The sequence below is a fragment of the Limulus polyphemus genome, unplaced genomic scaffold (assembly GCF_000517525.1).
Source record: "Limulus polyphemus unplaced genomic scaffold, Limulus_polyphemus-2.1.2 Scaffold1257, whole genome shotgun sequence".
NCBI classification, from domain to species: Eukaryota; Metazoa; Arthropoda; class Merostomata; order Xiphosura; family Limulidae; genus Limulus; species Limulus polyphemus.
The window spans coordinates 9910-31902 of record NW_013666867.1 but is presented as its reverse complement, the minus strand read 5'-3'; the positions used below and the strand labels follow the sequence as shown (position 1 = coordinate 31902).

Genomic DNA, 21993 nt, shown 5'->3' with positions numbered 1-21993 from the left:
AAAGAGGGGAATGTAATGTGTGGGTAGATAGTGAGTAATTGATCTGCAGTCAGAAGTATTATTGACGTTCGTTGATATAGCGTTTGTTTTAGCGCGATTGTTGAAGTTGAGTGTTTCGATAAAGTTATATTCGGAAAGAATAAACCAGTTTTATTAAGTAAAGACTTGTGTCGCTTGAGTTTCGTCGGAACGAAGTTACGGAAAATCAATTAACAAACGGAGACGTAACAGTATTTTAAGGTTCAAACTATGTCTTAGATATATAAACTGTCGGCAATGCAAAAAAAAAAGTATCAGGAATTAACCAAATCTTAAAGCATGATAATGTTTATCTTTCTAAATCATACTGAAACTTAAGGTTATAAAATCCTAAACTAAAACTAGGTATAAAAAAATAAAAACTTACTACATAGCCTTGTTCGAATAATATTTTATCTGGCTGCCCTGGTCCAAATAATATCTGTTCATTTTTTGTGAATCTGTCAATAAAATATTTAATATTAATAATTAATAAACAAACATATGATAATACTTGATCAAAATTCTCATCATTCTTATTGTAATGATATGTCACACAAACGACTAATCTATATGACACTATACTTTGGTTAACATGACTGTTGTATTCATTGAAGTTTTAACATAAATACATGTGCACAACAGAATGGTATAACAAAATGCCACATTTTGTAATTTCTAATTTAGAGGTAATTTACTAGAAACTGCAAATTTTATACATCCACAAACTAGTAACAATTGCTCTAAAATAACATTTGATCAATTAAATGTGTATTTAAAGTGTTTATGAAATAAGATACATTTATGTTTTACTGAAAAATGATAAACTTTTCAATTAATTTCAAGGGTAAATATTGACTTTTAAAGGAAAGAAAAGGAAAATATAAGTTTTACCCTATGATTGTAACATAAGTTTCAGCAGTGAATAATATTGTGAGATTAGCTTTATTATCCAATGGCCTTTCTTCTCTACTCTGTGAAGTTACACTGAGATTAAGTTGAACCTTTTTAGTATTTTTAGTCAACTTGGAAGTATCCAGTTTCACTTGAAATGTTTCCTGAAATATAACACAAAATGATACATTGATAAAACATTACTATCTGAACCAAATGCTCTAAAATTTATATCACCCAGCAAAGCACTTATACATCTAGAAATATTAACAGTCCAAATGAAGGCCATTTGGCTGAAACACAGAGTTTCTTCTTAGTGTTTTTTTTAACCATTTTTACCTCATAAATAAATTAATTGTAATTACATAAGGTTAGGAAATGCAAATTTAATGAAACAGGAGGTGTTATAAAAAATCCATCTGAAAACATTAACTGTTATTTGAACAGATAAACTGCACTTATTAGTATTCATCCAACTTGAATAATAAAAATACAAAGGTTTTTGAATATCTTACGAATACTTGCAAATACTTAAAATACATTCATGGCAGTTTTCAAAAATTGTTACTGTAATTTCACAAATACTGATAATTACCCTGGTAAAATTTCTATAAACTAGCAAAGACCTGCAAAACATTTGTGGTCAAATTAATACTTTTATTGTAATAGTACTTCTTTAAATATAGGATTTCTAGAATAATATATAAGAATCTTAATCACAGACATTGCAATATGTAAGTTCACTTGTCTTAGGCCTAATATTACTTAAGCCTATATTAAGTATAGCCTATATTCTATAAAGAGATAAATTAACGCTGTAAATTGTGTACTTTTTTGTTTTAGTTTATTTATGGCTGAACTTTACCATACTTAATACTATCAATAAATAAACTTGTATTTTTTGTTCTATGACCTAACATTAGATCTTTTTTAAAACTTTGATTAGCTCTTAATATGTTGTTGTACTAAATGTCTACTAAAGTATTATAGGTAAAAAATTAAATCAAACTAGTGGTTTCTGTTTTTACACAAGTCAATCTAAAATACAGAACAGAAGTTCAAAAGCCATCTATGGTAAATACAGAACAATAAAAAAATAATTATTCATACATAAAGTAGAAAAAAAATTAAAAACAGAGAGAAGTAAATTCACAGTTTCTGCAAACATCGAGTTATGATCCTATGCATTTTTTTTAGTTAAACTTTGTTTTATATTTGTACTAAATGTCTAACCAGTCTTATATAAAAGTTGCTTTAAAAAACACTTAACAGCTTAGCTAGTCTTACACAAAAGAAATGTATTGACAATGTTTAGATAAAGCAATACATTTGGGTTATATTAATGATTTTCTATCAAAATGTCTGTGTTTTTGTTCAAGTCAACACACTCACTCTTCTCAACAATTTAATCTTAATTTCCTATTAATTCTGTAAAGAAAAGATTTACTGGAAAACTTTTGTAATAGAGAAATTATGAAAATTATTAGTATACTTACTGATTTGCTCTCAATTAATGGATTCCCAACATCACACTGTAAAGTTTTCTTATTTTCTTCATTCAGAATGCTACACCTACCCTGATTGGTTACAGAAATATCTGGAGGCAGACTGATAAACACTTCAGTATAATATGCTGGATCATTCTGATTGGTTATTTGAACTTCGAGAGTTAAGCTGGTGTTTTGACCAATGATTAAGACTTTATCTTTCCTAGTGTTCAAAAAAAACGTTTTCTTAACAATTTTCACATATTCCACGTACATAAACAGAAATAAGCCTGAATTGTATTTTCAGTGACACATGATAAAAAGATCTGGTAGGCTAAAAGCCATATTGGAAATCATCATGAGTCAAAATGACTTTATATTATATACCTGGTACTTTATAACTTTAAAAAAGAATATATCATTTACTGCACAACATTCATTATTTTAAAAAGGAGAATTTAAAAAGCAAATTCGACAGCTTCTTATGCAAACTTCCTTAAATTATAAAAATATACAAATATACATTCTTAGCTAACAAAATTGTTATTATTATCCCGCTTATTAAACAAAATGTAAGTCATACCAAAGATTAGGTAAATACTTCTTAAACTTGTGTGTATACTAACTTCATCTTATATGTTCTAGTTATCTAATTTGCTAGTTCTTTTATTTTACAAACAAAAGGATTTAGCAAACTTACTGGTAGTTCAAAATTTTGGCTGATAGAGTTAAATCAGAGACACAAACACCATTTTCACACTCTGTGTAAAATTTTATCTGAAAGGAAAAAGAATAAAGATTCAACATGGAAGCAGTTACATATGTTTCACAAGTTTTTACTTAAGCATTATAGTGTAATATAACACGTAATTTGTCGACACTAATCATTGGTGTGTTAATAATCTAAGTGAACAAGCCACTAATTCACTGAAAAAAAACATGATTCCAGGATTATAAAAGAAAAATTTTACATATCCCAAATAACTGGAATACTAATTTACATCTTAAACTGAGTTTGAATATAAAACTCATACCATGAAAAATGAGAACTGTAATTTCACGTTATATAAGCTCCCATCAGTCCAGCTGGATCAAGTAACGTTGTTAAGATATACCTTTGTACAAGTTTGGATAAGAATATTTCCTAGGTGCAAGTATTTCTTTATCCACCCACTTTTATATGTAGTGTGCAAATACTAAATACTTTGCTCTCCTCAGTGTAAATACATATATATAACTAAAAAAGTTTTGTATGTTCTAATTTGGAATATACTAAATCCAGGCAAGGACACATCTTGAACTTAGCGTGTAGTGTTGTTTTTCTACTAGGTTCCGATCACAGAAGCTGTTCACCATTTCATGGGATAGATGTATTGTATTTTACTTTGTGTACAGATGATTGCTTTAAACTGTCACATGTTATGGCAGCAAAATATATAGCATGCCTCTTATTATTTCATCAAAAAAACAAGCTCTGTATTAACAAAACAACTGAGCTAACTGGCTAATTGGTTGTTAACCAGCAAATTGACTGAAAATCTTGATAACTCAATAGTCAATCATACACTGTAAACTTGACTTTTATACGGCTCAAATGTTTCCTAAACATTAAAGAATATTCTAGACATTAAGCCACACCCATATCAAAACCCTCTGATGTAACAACAATAGGAAAGCAAGAATATTTTTCAATATATTGTTACAAAATGAAGTAAATTACAAAAATTACAGTTCCTGTGCTTGAAGGTTAGAATGAAAGGGGGAGTGCAATGATGTATTTAGCTGATATGCTAATAAACTCACCACAGCAACATAGTTTTGATTATCTGATATAATAAATATTGTATAGATTCATCTGTTCAACCTTAACAATGCTTCTTCTCCCTCGACCATACAGAGGAATAAACATTACTTTAGATCAATGTATTTCAAAACTCCTGTGGCAGTTTTTTATGATAACATAAACTTTTACTTACTTTCTTTGTTACAAATTGGAGGTTGTCCTTGCTCATAATAGGGCAGTTCTTACAAAATGAATCAGAATTTTTTTGAGGCAATTTATGTGAAAGGAGAAATGCAACAGCAGAGAAGTCCGTCAAATTTTTCTGGAGAAAACAAAGAAAGAATACAGATAGTGTAAAAGTATACTTAATACCAAGGCATTACACTTATGAAATCCTTAGTACGAATAAGAACTTCAATATAAGTAATAAAGTATGAAAAAAGGCCTTAATAAGTAAACACATGTTAACAGTAACATACTTAAGAGCATTAAAATAATAGATGTAATATTTATTGCACCATTTGCATAACTTTTATGCAATGTTGACAAAGATATCTAATAAAAGTCAATTTTTAATTAAAATCGGAAATTAATTTTATGATGTCTGTTTAATCAGGAAAACAAACCAAAATTGGACATAATGCACATAATCTTTCACATTATTGATTAAATAAAATTTCAAATATATGGCAATACCAAAGTTAGTCATTTTGCCAACTTAATAATGTGCATATTATTCTAATTTGTGGCAATAAAGCTGCCATTTTGATCCATAAACATATATATATAAAATATTCCCAGCTTTATTAAACTTTTACCTCTGTTTTTTAATAAAATAAAAAGGTTTGAAAAAGCATCAATCTCATATACCTGTATGTAGAAATCATAGGAATGACATGACCAGTTGTCTTGGTGGACAAACAATGTCTGGTTAATATCTTGTGTTATCCGACTTTCCACAACAAAAAAGCCCCTAGATATGCTCCCTGAACGTCTAGTATCTGACATCAATGACACTTGCAACTCTGAAAACACAGTATGTTTGATGTTTCAAATGAACAGCAACTGTCTGTTGTAGAAACCTACAAATGTAGATGACGACATTTCGAAAGTCTTCTGCCTTTAGTCTTCAGGTCAGTGTGTGTGTGTGTGTGTGTGTGTGTGTGTGGTGTAGTTTGGTCTTTATAGTGTTCTAGTGGATTGTGGAGAGCATGTTATGACTGGTTGGTTAAAACACATTTCTGATTGGAGGAGAGACTTCCTGTAGCCTCAACCAATGGTAGCCACTGTTTACTCACCTCTAATCCTGAACCTATTTTTAGTGAAGATTTTATTGTGTTAATGTAAAACGATTCTGTAATTTTTCTTGTCTTCCAAAATTTGTCTGTGTCGATGATTCTAGCTTTTTCCCAGTTTATGTTGTGCTCAGTTGACATGGTGTGTTCTGCAATGGCTGAATTTTGTGCTTTCATGAGTCTTGTGCTGTCTTTATGTTCCTTTATTCTTGTCACGAGTCTTCTCGCTCTCTACAATCCACTAGAACACTAGAAGACCAAACTGCACCACACACACACTGACCTGAAGACGAAAGGTGGAAGACTTTCGAAACATCGTCCTCTCATACATTTCTGTTATTTTATACTAATTAAAGCAATAACAGTCAGAACCAGAAAGAGATGTATATATTCATAAATACAACAAGATAGAAAGAGGAAAATTCCAGAAATCTTGGTAGCTAGTTATGAAACTTTTTTTTTCTTTAAGTCTTTCAATCATGAATTAACTGTATCAATGTAATTTTAATTTAACACCCTAAAATGAACATGTTATAATTTGTATTTATATTAAAATCACTACCATACTCAGTCACAATAATTGTTGTTTTCTTCTATAAAATCAACATTTCACAATGACATTTATTCTACAAGTAACTAACCCAGGGTTTCTTGCAAGCTGCCACCTGCATATCGAATACAAAACTTCACCTCTACACAAGAATATTTCCTTTTATTATATGAACAACTCATGTTCTTTGTGTCCAAGAGATTCTTATCAAAACTAAGTTCAGATTCAACTCTGACAATGGGCATGGACCTGCAAAAACACATATAAAATAAAATTATTTAAAAACTTGGGAAGAATATAGATTTTAATCCATTAATATGTGATAAAATATTATTAATTACAGATGCCATTAAACATGTAAGGCAGGTGTGAATTGGTTGTCAATATCACAGGTTATTACTTGTGTGGTATCGGATTGGTGATTTCAAAGTTACTTTGGTCAAGCTCATCTTTTACTTTTCTAAAAAGTTTCTCTGCATTGCTTTTTTTGAAGCATAGTAAAATAAAACCTGCTTGAAATATAAACTTAGCTAATTTATAAGTAATAATTCAATGGCATATATTAAGTTAGCAGGATGCAGTTGATGTGAAATAATAGCTGATCTCAAAAAATAATACAATTTTGTTTACATTTAAGTTTTGTTGAGATGGATGAAAAAGAGTCACATGCAGTTGGTTAATTGAGCTATATTTTCAGTAACAAATAATTGTATACACATGTACACAAACTGTAATTAAATATTTAGCACCATTATGTTGCCTTTTATAACATTACTTCGTGTAGAGCAAAAGAAACAAGTCTGCATGATAACAGAAAGTCTAAAACCATAATCTCCAAACCAATGTTGTTGTTGGTTGTCATTAAGCACAAAGCTACACAGAGGGCTATCTCTGCTCTGTCCACCATGGGTATCAAAACCCAGTTTTTATGATATAAGTCTGCAGACAAAAGCAATGTCAAAAGAGATAAGGTTGTTTCTTAAAGTTAAAAAAAGAAAAGATCCAATTATGTTTTACATTTAAACTTACCTTAATAGTATAGCATTTCCAGACTCATGTGCTCCAATCAACAAATCTGAAAGATATAATAATATATATATCAATTTGTTTGTTTGTTTTGAATTTTGTGCAAAGCTACATGAGGTCTATCTGCACTAGCCATCCCTAATTTAGCAGTGTAAGACTAGAGGTAAGGCAAGCTAGTCATCACCACCCACCGCCAACTCTTGGGCTACTTTTTTACCAACAAATAGTGGGATTGACCTTCACATTATATTTTAACTGGTGTTTTAGTTAAATGTAACATAACTGAAAATTTCTAAAACTAACAAATTAACTTATGATTACAGTATCTTGCAAATCAATAGTCTTGCTACTTAGCTGTAACAAAGTTAACCAAACTGACTGTAATGTTTTCAAAAAGCAAAACTCAATGTTTTGTTGCTTTCTCAAATTAAATAATTTTTACAAAGTTCAGTGGCTGCTTGATGTGTAATTTAAAACAAGTGCTATCATTTTGTAAGAAAAACAAGAAACTAAAATACTATTAAATATAAAGACCACATATACAAATGTAGAAAAAAACTGAGCTTCTAGCCTAATGTTTGTTCAGAAGAGACAGGAAAGGTGTTGTTACAGGGAAGATTCCAGAATCCTAATATAACTAATATAACATAGAAAAAACTCACCCACTTAAAAGGTTTTTAAATACTTAAAAATAACAATATTTTCAGGATATTCATATTCAAGTAATATACACCTTTGTGTGTGTATGTTATATGAATATATACACACACACACTCTTCTGTTTTGCAATGATATGTAATAGGGAATGGGCTCACAACTTCACTCTGGTACTAATACCTACCATCAGCCATTGTTACACATTAATGAAACAAATTAAAATTAGCCTTGTGAAGCAAATCCAACTGAAATGAGCTCACATAAGCACCTACTAAAAATGCTTCAAAACAGATCCTACACAGGTCAAGAATGTCATTTAACCTCAAACTGCTGCTGGTATAGTTTAGCATCATGCTAAAAATGTAGTTCATAAACTGCAGATAGTGTAACATTGTCCAGAATTTCACAAAAAGGCAAGCTATTTATGGCTCCCATAATTACTATACAGTAACTGTGATTCCACACAGAGGGAACAACACAAACACATCCAGAGCATCCTTCACTCACACTGTTGTCAAACCCAGACCTGTCCATCTAAACAAAATGATGAACAGTGTGATTTGCCTCTCCACATGAGCATCTGTATTTCTTCTCCTAAATTTTGATACTCATTTATATAAATTTACATTCAGTCTTGTAGCATTTCATAAGTCTTTCTGCAATGCTGTTTCTTTTACAGAAGTATCTACAGCTTCAAGAATAGAATATAAGTAATGACACAATATGGAACCTAAACCACTGTGACTATCAATTTATATATATTCACTATCATACTCAATTATTTTTAAGGAACATAAGAATTCTAAGCCACACATGGCTTAGTGGTCAGCATGGCAGACTGTGTACCCAGAGGATTGTGGTTCACATCCCATATTCCTAACAATATGCACATTTTGTTTGTTTATATATATGTTGAATACGAAACTGCATCAATAAATAAGGCAACAGAAAACCACCCCAATTATTATTTCTTGAGATAGAAACAATGGCTTCATGAGGTATTGTGTCTGGCTACCTTAAAAATAATGACTGCTGAATCATTGCAAAAAAAAGAAGTCTCACAGTAGCATAAATAACTAATAAACTAATATAGATATTCTGTCTACCTTGATAGAGATTGTCATCTATGTCCATGCTTTTTGCAATGCTAATGCCAAAACCTTTCAGTTTGAGCCCTCCAGCTATTTCAGAGACAAAGATTCGCTGAAATATAAGTTAATAAGCAGTAATTAACGTTTTTTCATTACAAAAGTTATTGGTTGGTTTATCTAAATATAAAGAGTTATCATTTCAAACAATGAAATAGAAAGATAGACTTTTTGGAAAAATGTTTTAACAGGTGGATAATTTCAGGGTATTAAAATCTACATTTTTAACATTAAAATTAAATTAAACTGTATACTGTTATTTATGTCAATATTTAAGTCCAAAAATTATTGTTTCTGTTTTCACCAAATTTCATGGTAAATTTTATAAATTTGTTTTTGAATTTAGAAAGGTTACACAATTGTAGAGTTGATATTTGGATCCTGCCCAGAGACAAACCACATCATCAGTGTTTAAAATTTTTTGAATTATTTTCATTATTAAACAATTTCTTCTTTAAATTATCCATGAAAACTTCTGCAAGCAAAGGAGAGGGGGGGGGGGGGGAATCCATAGCTAACCTATCATTCTGTTTGTATATTTGGTCATTAAATTTGAAGTACTTCTAATCTAAGCAAGTGGTTATTACTGTTTTTAATTCCTGGGCTTGAACAGGGTTTACTTTTTCTTTATCCATTAAATCACTTACAAATTGTTTACATTTGTTAACAGGTATACTGGTGAAAAGACTACAAACATCAAAGGAAACAATTTTGGCATTATTTGGTATCTTTACATTTTACCAGAGAGTTTTTATATCAAACTTAGGTTTAAAACCAGTCAGAGTTTTGAAAATGTTTTGGGCTTACTGTGCTAATTTATAAGTGGGAGCATTAGAATAGAAAACAACAGGTCTGACACAGTTATTTGTTTTGTGTATTATATCGAACTTTTGTTGTGAGACCTGTCTCTTTAAATGCTCAAGCTCATCCAATCTAACTTACATAAATTGCTACTAATCAATAAACAAAATAAAATGATTTAGTCATCATTTTTCATTTGCAAAGCTTCCTCGTGCACCTTTGTGTATTGGCAAAACCATAATACAATAAAAAAGCTATCTGTTTTAATGAACCTGTGCAAGGCCTGTCACAATAAATGCATAACATCTTCCATCCATTGTAAGTTATTCAAACAACAGTCACATCTATCACAAGATAAATAATCACATATTTTAGAAAAGTATGGCCTAAAAATGAGCTACAATGACAGTCTTTATATTAAAACAATATAATTCATCAACCAATCATGTTATAGATAATAAAGTAAACAGCTAACATTGTGCATGGTAATGATTTAAGTTAAAATATGTCTCCAATTTCATGAAAATGCTAAAATTTAAAAAGTTACTAAAATTGTAAAGAAAACTTTGAAGATCATCTTCACTATACGTTATAAGTAGTAATTAATTTGACTCTTTTTTTTTCTGCAGGGATAAACATATTATTTACCTAATCATAAGTCATCACTAAATTTAATAAAACTACTTATTATCTTATTGTTTGTAGGATTAATAAAATCTAACATTTTATCTGTAAAACCACTTAATAAGTATCAGTTTCTTACTTGACTGTATTGAGGTTTGAGTCCTGATGCTGGACAACCATTATAAATATATACAGCTCCTCGGTCATTTTCATATGGTGCACCAATGGCAACATCTGCAAGCATTATGCATTTATATTCCTTCAAACACATAAATGCTTATGATTACTTTTAAGACACAAGTTAATCATTTACCATAAAAAAGTATATGTTTTTTTCATAACATATATTCTGTTCTGTATAATGGTTTGAAACTTCCAAATAAAATAATTATGATGAGTTGTAGCATAAAAGCTCTTTCAAACTGACAATATGATTAGAATGCTCAAATTAGTTGTAATATTCATAGCTAATAAAGCTTTTTGCTTCACATAGAGCTCAGTCTCAAACAATATTGAGGCTCCTAATAATTACATAGCCAAGTTAATGAAAGAAATAGTTAATTTAAAAGAGTCAGTGATACAATAACATTTCTGAAACACCCAACAAAAACACAATGGTTGTTTTCAGGTTTTACATGGAGCTGGATTCTTTACAGCAAGCGTCTGTGACTTGCTGGTGATAAATTCGAACAATAAATGAACTGCACACAGTCCACTTGTTTTAAAATTATGTATTCAAAACAAGTCAAATGTATGTACAAAAATTCTTTACACTATAGGATATCACAGTTGTATATAAAACTCTAAATAATTCTTTTTTCTTGTCAAAAGTCCACACAGATTGGTTCAGTTACTTTAGAACCCAACTGACAAAGCAATTTTTTTTTCTCTACTCTGTTTCTTACTATACAATCTGTGGGTTACTACAGTTGCATCCAGAAACTTAAATAATTGTCTCCTTTTCGTCAAAGTCTACACAGGTGGATTTAATTACTTTAGAATGCTCTTTGACAAGACAAATTATTCTCCTTTATCTCTATTATTATAATACCACTGTGAAACTCACTTTAAATATTGTTATTATGGCTAAACTAACAATCATGCCTAACTTTACTTTCACTAACTTAACATTTTCTGACTTAACTTTGCTTGTGCTCACTTGGTTGCAAATATATACACATTGCCCAACTGAGGCCTAGAATTTTCTACAAACTAAAGATGCTATGATGTTACAATGCTCACTTAAGGCAATGAGAAAAACACAGAAGGTTCATGTGATGTGATGTAATTTACAACAGTTGATCTACACACAGAACTACGTTATGTAACAAAATTTGTCATAACTATAGCTTTTAAAATAATTAACTTTTAACACTCTTGTTATGAAAACTAAATAATAATTAAATATTCAATCACTAAACAAATTAAATAATAACTCTTACACTAACAGTCTTGTGTAATGAAAATGACCAGTATGTGGTAGCTTATGTGTCACACTGGGTAAATAAAGTTTTCTCTGAACCTCAGAAAACTTGCATTCAGTCAATCTGACAGATGAACTAGATACATCTGAAAGAAGCAGCTGTGAAGTGTAGTGTAAGCAGGTACACTATGTTTTCATTTCGTCCAGTCTTTTAATAGCATCCTGTTTTGATTTCTTGTTCTTACTAATGCTGATTTTGAACCTTTGAATAATGATATTCTACTGGCAAGATCCTCCAATATGTTGATTTCATATGTTGCTGACTGTCTTACCCTGGAATCTAGGGAGCCGATGGCTCCTCCCAAAACCATATTATTGGATCTTCAACTTCCAGCATAACTTAAGAAGACACTGCCTGCTCACTGTCGGGTACCATCATTTGAGTGCCATGTACTGTGTGTTTCTTTTTCCATTTATAATTGTTGACTAATAATCATTTGATCAAGCAAGATGAAATTCACCTCAAATAAAAGATATATTTTTTTCATGCAAGAGTGTTTTCGTCAAAGAGATATTTTCCCCTTTTTTAGTTAATAATGTAATTTGCTGTATATAATTTGTAATCTTTTCACATATTTTTAATTAGTTTATGATAAAGAGTGTTTTTATTGTCATATGTTTATAGCATTACTTATATTTCGTCAGTGTTTAAAAGTTATTTTTATCATGCATTTTTGCATTTTAAAACAATATAATTTGTTTGTTTGTTGTTAAACACAAAGCTACTCAATGGAGTATCTGTGCTCTGCCCACCATGGGTATCAAAACCCAATTTTAGTGTTATAAACCCTTAGACTTTCCACTGAGCCACTGAGGTACAGAAACAATATCTGGGCATGAATTCTGTGTTTGTATTGGGATGTTGTATTTTTAATTAACAATTGATTTTGTACTTTGTAGAGTATTAACATGTAATTATGTTATATATTAAAAGATTTAATTTAAGATTTCATTGTTACAAATTCTAGGTTGTTTTTCGTTTTATCATTGATTTTATGTCAAATATACATCTCCATTCAATTGTGTCAAAAGGCAGTTTCATTTTGTAATCTTACAGTTTTGTGCTATGAATACTGTTTCTATATTAAATGGTTTATATTACAAAGTCTTCTTTGTTATCATGTAGTACTTGCATTGTACATATTAGTTAATCTTTCTTAAAGAGTATTTATTATGTGTTATTTCACTTTCAAATTAATTTTTGCTAAAGGGTATTTATCATGTAACATTGAAATTAATCTTTGGTAAAGAGTATTTTTTATATAACTATTGCCTCAGCATTCTTTGTTAAAAGGTTCATTTTGTATTTGTATTTTTATACTAATTTCTATGATTTGGCATAGTTCATTATTTTGAAGAGTGTGTTTTATTATGTCTCAAACTGTGATGTCTGTGCTAAAGTTTTTTAAACATAACTATTGCTTACTGATCATCATTGAAGAGTATTTTGACTTTTAATGTGAAAAGTATGTATTGTATATCAAAGTTAAAGGATTTTTTATTATGTATTAAATTTATTTGTTAGAGGTTCATATTATTATGAAATTGTCAATTGATATGATTATTGAGAGTTTCTTGTTAAAGGGCTTTTGCAGTGTGTGTACTTTCATCTTTGTTAAAGGTTTTATATTTTTCTTTTGTAATTTGGTATACTTCTTAGTTAAAGGATAATTTGATGTAACTTTTGTAGTTTGTTATTTGTTTAAGAGCTGTGTCAGCTACATTGCATGCAACTGTTTATAGGAGTGAGAAAAAGTTAACCCACTCCTTGACCAAAGCACAAGTTTACATTTTATTGGTTTTAATGTTTAACTTAACTGTGGGCATGAGGAAAAGCCTGAAGTAGGGAATAGAGGAAAGTGTGGTATATAGATATACCATAAGTTTCTATCTTAGTTTATTAGTATATATCAGTTATTTCTGAGTACATGCAATTCTCACATAACAAATAGTTAGTAAAATCATGAAGCTGATGTCATTCTAGATGTCTTTGTTCCTTGTCACTCTATTGAGGTCACACCTGTTCTGCCCATGAAATCATGGCTGTAATGCTGAACTTGCACCCAAATGTAGACAGCAGTGTCCTAAAATGGTAGGTCAAGTGACACTTTGAGGTTATAATCTCTCAAAAGTTTTAATGAAAATGAACAGTCACATGGGTGGCACTAGCCAATCTGAGTAAATCCAAACTTAACTTATCTATGTTGCAAGGAACATTCAATTTAGACAGTCTGGTAGATGATCTTAGCCTGATCAGTTTTGAAAAGGAATAACCTGATCCAGTAGAAGCAACTGTTCTGTGATCATAAAGTATGTTCGCACACTGTGTTTGTGAAATAATAAAGGTTGTTTATCTGTAATTTATATTCCATACAATCCCTTTATTTTATTCTCACAGACTCATTTACTCAGAGGTTCAGCACTACTTCATAATAAATATCTTGTTGAATCACTTGTTATTTATGGAGACCTATCCCACTGCTCTAATGTTAATACAGTTTTACCTGAATACACCACAGATGCAAAACATCCTACAGCATGGAGAGCATTTAAAATTTACAAATATACTCAATCTGAGGTGCTTATATTATTGTTTCATCATTTTAAATATTAAAAGACACAAAACAATCTACAGATTTGAAAAGAGGAAGCAGAAGTGATATATGTAACTACATAATAGATGTACTTCCACAGGGTCCCCGAAAGTGTTCTGTTTTAAGAGTAAATAAAACAAATATTAAGAGTAACAAACACTTTTATTTCTTGCTTTTGAAGTTCATATATCATGCTGTGTTGTAGCCTACAGAGTTCATAATTCTTCTCAAGATTCATGGCATGTATACGTTTTACTGATTTCATGACAGTACAAACTGCAATTTTAAGTGTCCTTAGTGTGATGTCAGTTTAGTGTTTACTGACTGACTGACAGACAACACACTACAGTATAGTAGTGCAAATAGTTAAAACAGGTGACTCCTCCAAGATAATATTTGTGATCAATTTAATTAAAGTTTTGTTTTAATAACTCAAATAGAACCTGGGTTCCCAGGTACTTTCACTGCAAGTATCGAGTTCCAGATTTTCTACCCATATCAACCTCTAACATATACATATATATATATATATATATAGTGTTTGAAACACTATTGTGAGATCAAACAGATATAAAGGTAAGTATATTGTAAATTTATTTGAAGTTCACAGAAAAACACCATGATTCAATACTAAAATTATTTCAAAAGAAAATGCAGAAAACAATAGTTTTAGAAGCAATTACTGAAAGGCTGAGTTAATTCAAGTAAACACTCAACTTCATTTAAGTTCAGTTTCTCTCTATTTGCTAAATTGCTAGTATCATTTCTTCACAATTTATAGCCAATTTATATTTTGGCCACCCTGTTCTCTTATGACAAAGTTGATTGGAGTATAATGATGCATTGTAAAATAATCTATTAAATATCAAATGATCAATTACTTCAAAAATATTACAACAACATTGTTACTTCCAATCTTTAACAGTTCTATAACCTAAACAAACCAGCTGTATCACTGTAGGTGTGCGTCTGATGAAGATGTCACAGCAAAATATTTGTCATTTTAATAGGGTATGAAGGTAAGTGGAATGTGTAACTATTATGTAACACTGAAATCCAGGTTATTGTTTTATAAATGGTTAACCTAGTTGCAAGTATAAATAGAAAAAATAAATTTTGTTGTTGTGAATACCTGAGCAGGAAAAGTGTTTTCTTCATTCTAGTAATTTATTTATTATGTGTTGTGATATCCTTAGGTAACCAAAGTACATTATTTTGATAGTGTAAGACTTTTTTCTGGGGTACTTACTTCCTTAACGTGCAATTATGTGGAGGTTGCCATGTTTCTCTCAGCATTTTTGTGTATGTAACACTGGATTTTCATGAAAATATTTACCAAAGTGAAGAATTTATTATACATCTTAACTTTTTACTGTGTTGTTTCAACATGTTAAAATTAGCTTTTAGACTTATTTACTTTAAGCTTTCCTGTTTTCTATTGACAAACCTGTAAATGAAGATAACTATTTTCTGTCTTTCTATATCATGATATTCATCTCAATATTTGAAACATTCAGAAAATACTTGTTACAATTTAAAACCAAACTACATGTACTTTTTCAGGACTCTATATCATTCATCTTGATCTAAGTCACCTATTCTGGCTATAGCAGAACCAAACCGAGAATTAACTGACTTTGAACCCATTAGCTTCACTGGTGAAGGTTGAAGACCCTATAAATTTTATAAATTATTAAAGCTAGGATTTAATGGTATTTTACAACATCTGCAACATACATATATATAAGGGCTATAGGTCCAACTTCACAGAAAATGTAGCATTACTTTCCTGTAAGTGCATTTTTTTTAAATATCATACATATTCAGTTCTAGGTTAGAATCTTACATTATCAAAGAACATCATAAATAGTTCTTATCAGTATTAAACTTAAAAGATGCATATTTTGTAGCCAAAATATTTTGCTAGCTTAAATAAGTACAGAGTTATTACATTAAAAAACACACACACAACAAAGCAACTGATGGTTAGCAATTAAAATCAGAGCCATCTAACCTTCTTTATTTTCAAACAAATAATGGAAATAATCTATTCTAAAAGATTCATGTCAACAAAAATAAATATACATTAACAAACTTTTTATATAACATGAAACCAATAATCTGAAGTACTGGCTAAATGTTACAGACATCACGTTTGTGAAAAATGTTACAGACTACTATTAAAACACACACATTAGATGAATACCATTGTCTAAAGGGAAGACATTATATAAAATACTTTAACTTATTTACCTTATAATACAGTCAATAAAAACAACTTATATTTCACATTATTCTAAATCAGCAACTCTGAAACCTCAATTTTCTTACTCCATAATCTGTGGAGGTAACAAGAATTATTAGTCAATTGATCTTTATAATTAATATTCAGGGACGAACTTACTGAATTGAATAATTAATTCAAAATAAAATAACATCAACTTTTACAATAGGCAGGGCTTAATTTAATAATTACAATGTTTCCACCCATAGTATTGAGTCTTCATCATCAGGTTAGAGTTACATTATTATTAAATTTTCTACAATGAGAACACTAGAATCCAGAACACACTGATATAAGATCACCAAACCAGCCAAGTATAAAACAACATACATTGAATGAATGGAATGAACCACCAAATTACAATTTTGGTTATCTCATAAGCATTCTATAACATTTTACACATGTATATGGTAAAATTTCAAAACAAAATCTTACCACTCCATCACTAAGATAAAGGTAAACTCTACCTTCATCACCGGCACCTATTAAAGAAAACAAAGGTGCACCCACTAGTAAGTCTGAATGTGAGTCATTGTTTACATTGACTGCTAAAACTGTAAATCCAAAGTATCCACCCATCTGTAAAAATTGGAGGAAACAGTTTTGTACAATAATTAATACTGATAGAACAATGAATTCTTGCAAAGATATTAAAAATTTCCTAAAATTATTAATGTACGAATTAACTCTACATTCCAGTGTAAAATAGTGCAATATAAATATATATATCTTAACTATTTTCAATATTTAATACTTAAATACATGGGAATAAAACAACCTCTCCTCATAACATTATAAAACATTTGGCTCATGCACTTTGGAAAACATCTGGATCAAATTCTTCAATGTAAATTCCAGTAATATTTGTCATATTAACAATTGTTTTTACATTGACAAATAATGCAACCAACAGTATGAATACAGCTTTAATACTTCCTTCTCTAAAATTGTCACAAATAATAATAAAGTGTGTGTTAGACATTATACAAAAAAACAAAAATATTGAACACTTATCCTCACTTATCAAGTCTGTCTTGTACCATAACACAATCATTAAATTATAAATTATATAAATGACAAGGCAGGTAAGCTTATGATGTGTATCTTTATTCCTTAACTTATATTTTATGTTTACTTGTCAAGCTAGCTTTAATTCACATCATACTGAAATCTAGTTATAAATGTTATTTATTCTTAGTTTTAACCAAATTATTTTATATACAGTTTATTTTTCTAATAATACTATTAGGTTCAGATACATCATTTGTAATTGTTAGATATTTTAAAACCTATATTATAGTAAGTAATCACAGTGTTATTACACTTCAAAAATCATTTCACTATATATTTTAAAATAACTTAATCAAAGTTTGTTTATGAAACTAGCAATTTATTTATAAGTTACTATTTCTTAAATGTAATGATTTGTCATATATGTTAGACAAGTTCATGTCATTGTGCAGCAGATCAAAGAACAAACTTTATATTTGTATTATTAATTACTTACAGGAGACACAAGATATGTTTAAAGCTATTCTTCAACTTTCCTCAATTAATTACTCACCTGTTTCCCTTCCAGTTTAGCTTGTATTGTAAAAGCTTTGGAAGATAAAAAATCATGTCCATCGATGATATAAACCTAAAAATCACAAAGAAATTACATTTTAAAATTAATCATTTAATTATATAAGTATAGCTTGTATTAGTTTTCAAGGATCAGTGAGCAGCAATTTTTTAATCTGTTTATGTTCACATTTTAATGCAATGGAGAAAATATAAGCCATGAAACATGATGCATCATGTAATCAATTAATTTGCCTTAACTATTTTCTTTGATTTCAATCATTCTAAAAAAACTGGAAGGAAAGTAATACATTAAAATACTGAAAAAATAGACTTCACAATTTAAATTACTGATATCATACATAAATGTAATACAGAACCCTTTCTGCAAAACCTGCATTTTTATAATCTATTTTATGCTTTTGTGTTTTTAAAATTAGAAGAAGCTAATGTAATTTTCCACTATACTGGTTTCAAATGGTAAATTAGTATTTTTAGGTATGAGATATTTTGACTTGAGTTCCCATGTTTGCTCCTAATTTTTAAATAGAACTTAAATCTAATAAACAGTATATCTCCATTTTAGCATTGTTTCTACAATATACCATAGTAATCTTTCCTACTAAGTTACATTTTACCACTCCTATCTAGATTTATTCATTTGCCCTATATATGCAGTGCTTTCTCTACTGAGTTCTATTACTAATTACATTTTTACTGATTCCATAATGTAGTTTATACTCAATATTTACTTGTGTGTTTTAAATGTATGGTGTTTTTTTTTTGGTTGGGGCTTAGTTGCTTGAAATTAATGTCCTATTTTAGTAGACTTAGGGGGATTAAATTTAAATTTATTTCTTATTCATTACTAGTATATACAGTATTATTTACCCAGTCAAACTATAACATAGTTTATACAATATTTGAATACATTACAGAATGCAGGTCCCAAGTTAGTTTTTCCAACTCTCATATTTTATGTACTCACAGTAGGAAACAATGGTACATGATTTAGGCATAACATAACAGCACCAGAGGAAACTCATCTCCAGGATGGAGTTGATTGGTTCCATCGCTATGAAAACACTTCCATGTTTGATTATAAGAACAACTTCTGAGCTTCTCTCTACTATACACAACCAGGGAATGTCAGTTTGAAAGAGGAATATTTTGCTTATTCTTTCAAATATTAAATTACAATTTAATTTAGCATGTGATCTAGGCTTGTAAACAATGATGAAAAAACTAACAGATGATGTATTTCCATTGTGTCTTCTTTTTTTAATATATACCAGTTTATTTGTTTGTTGAGTTTCAATCAAAGCTACTTGAAGGCTATCCATAATTTTGAAATGATAGACTAGAAGGATGGCAGTTCTTCAACACCACACACTGCCAACTTATGGACTACTCTTTACCAACAAATAATGGAATTGACTGTAAAATTATAATGCCCACACGGCTGAAAGGGAGAGCAAGTTTGGTGATGTGATTGAAACTGTGACCTGTGAATTCCAATCAAGCCACCAGGCCATTCCAAGCTTTAAAATATATATGTAATTTAACGAATTAAGTTGTGTTTTAGTGAATGGTGTATGACTTAAACCTATCCAAATAGCTTGTACAATAGGCCTAACAAACAAGTTACATAAAGTGTTTTTAATTTTCTAAGAGTTTGATAACCAGATAAATTCAGTCACTGAAGTCTTGTGTCACAAAGACACCAATACAATGATGAGTGAAGGTATTTAACAAGCTTTGTACAATGTTCCAAAAGCAATTTTATAAATTAGTAAAAATATTATGTATAATGACTTGCCATTCCATTAGCCTTGGCATCTCTTGGGGCTCCCAAGACCACTGATTCTGTGCTTTTAGGACCAAAGAAGTGCCCTGTAGTTACTGAGTAGCCTAAAAGAAAGACATCCATGTTAATGATACCTTTAGATATACTGCTTTTCTTTTAAATATGAATATCTACAATGATTTATAGTTTTATAGATTTAAACTGCACCATTTTTTCTCATATCATTTTTTTTTTATATTTTCTAGTTTTTGTCACATCTTATTCTTTAACATTCTTATTTTTAAAGGTCTTAAAACATATTTTGAGAAAATGATTTTCTATGAGAAGCTTCATCATTATATTGCAAATTTTCCTTCAAATATAACTTTTGGATACATCAGTAATATTGACAAATATTTTAACAGCATATCTTTCTTTGTAGTGTATAAGCATTCTGAGAAACAGTTCTTTCATCCTCTATATGTGTGTATTACAAACACTTACTTTTTACTTTTAAACTTATGTTAAAAAATAATTTTATCAATCCAGATACTTTACAAGACTTACCTATGTATGGATACTTTTTATACTTAAATGGTGGGTTGGGTATGACAGGTTCACTTAGGTCATGAGGTCCTCCTTTAACTATGTATCCTACACCCGCACCTACAAAAACGAACAACAACAGATATAATTACAGAAAACAGTTTTTACTTCAAGCATTATTTTAGGTAAAAGAATGAATATTCAGGATTTTAAAAAATCATTTTTCCAATATTTAAAAAATTACAAAGCAATGGTATATATATTTTTTCTGTGTAAAACATTTTGTACACTATGGCCACAGGGAATGTTTACAATATTTGTGCATGAAGCTTTCTTAGTGGAAGTTTTTAGAGTACATTTGTATTTAAAGATGATTAAAACGAATAATATGATATCATACCCACACCATGCAAAAACTAACTGGTGAAGTGGCCAAACGTTATTTACTGGTTTGTTAAAATTTTGAAGTTCTTGAACTTGAAATGTCATAATTATTTGCAAGTGAACAAACCTTTCCAGTAGATGAGCAGAGCTTGTGCAAAAATTTGAGAATTAGATGAACCTATATAGAATTAAATTTTTGATAGAATACCTGAATCATTTTTTTAACATCCTACTTTCAGCTGGACTAATATAGATTTCCAATAAAAAAGAAAAAGTGCACAATAACAATTAAACCATAGTTTATTGGTTGTAGAGATCATGCTTCATCAGCATTAGTGTTAAAGACAGGAATATCAAAACTATACTTAAATGTTAATATAGCATATTTAAATACAGAAATTTAAAACTGATATAATAATGTCATGTTTTGCAAATTACAAAAGATAAAATTATTGAGACAACAGAACAAAATCTATAAGCCATGAAAAATTATCATGTTTCTTGGACTTTACAAATTACACATGAAAATTAACTACTATTTAAATTTATAAGTTAAAAAATTCATATGTAACATTTACTTTAAAAACTTTCAATGTTAATAAGTAATTGAATCTACAGAGTGGTCAACAATTATTATTCCTACTTTAAAATTAAATAATTAACTAAGTAAGGAAATACAACCACGCAGTTTTCAACATCTTGTAGCCTAACTCAAACAATTTTTATTGATATGTCAGTACCCTTATACATGTGCACCACTATTGGCTCAAACCAATATTTGATTTCAGTCCACATTTGCTGCAATATTCCCATTGGTACAGTGGCAATGGTGTCCATTATCTTGGTCTTTAGCTCCTTGATGTCTGTTACAGTGGTGCAATACATAATATCTTTAACATATCCCCATACTTCTTTCCTGTACTGGTATCTGTAATCACGCTGCACCACAATTACTGACTTGGTCTCTGCAAGCCAAGTGATGCATTGAGCCTGTTCTTGCATGGTTGCCATTTTATGTGTTAACACTACTCAATGGAGTGAAAAAAACAAACACTACAATAAAAACTTTT

At 29.7% G+C, this 21993-nt stretch overlaps 1 protein-coding gene across 2 annotated transcripts in view; it reads right to left on the bottom strand.

Moving 5' to 3' along the window:
• Positions 1-20661, bottom strand: part of LOC106462810 (integrin alpha-4-like) — a 27110-nt gene extending 6449 nt beyond the window's left edge. Inside the window, exons 1-15 of one of the 2 annotated variants that reach the window (XM_022390177.1) lie at positions 20561-20661; positions 20027-20118; positions 18209-18283; positions 17080-17223; positions 15933-16034; positions 10423-10519; positions 8817-8913; positions 7057-7102; positions 6119-6276; positions 5053-5207; positions 4376-4504; positions 3100-3176; positions 2409-2622; positions 913-1076; positions 407-479 (exon numbers count right to left, since the gene is read on the bottom strand). In XM_022390177.1, coding sequence (XP_022245885.1) covers positions 407-479; positions 913-1076; positions 2409-2622; positions 3100-3176; positions 4376-4504; positions 5053-5207; positions 6119-6276; positions 7057-7102; positions 8817-8913; positions 10423-10519; positions 15933-15940 — 1218 coding nt within the window. In that variant the 5' untranslated portion in view covers positions 15941-16034; positions 17080-17223; positions 18209-18283; positions 20027-20118; positions 20561-20661. Of the gene's footprint in view, positions 1-406; positions 480-912; positions 1077-2408; positions 2623-3099; positions 3177-4375; positions 4505-5052; positions 5208-6118; positions 6277-7056; positions 7103-8816; positions 8914-10422; positions 10520-15932; positions 16035-17079; positions 17224-18208; positions 18285-20026; positions 20119-20560 lie in introns of those variants that run through there. The other variant, XM_022390178.1, reaches the window with a different exon arrangement.
• Positions 20662-21993: the final 1332 nt, after the last annotated feature.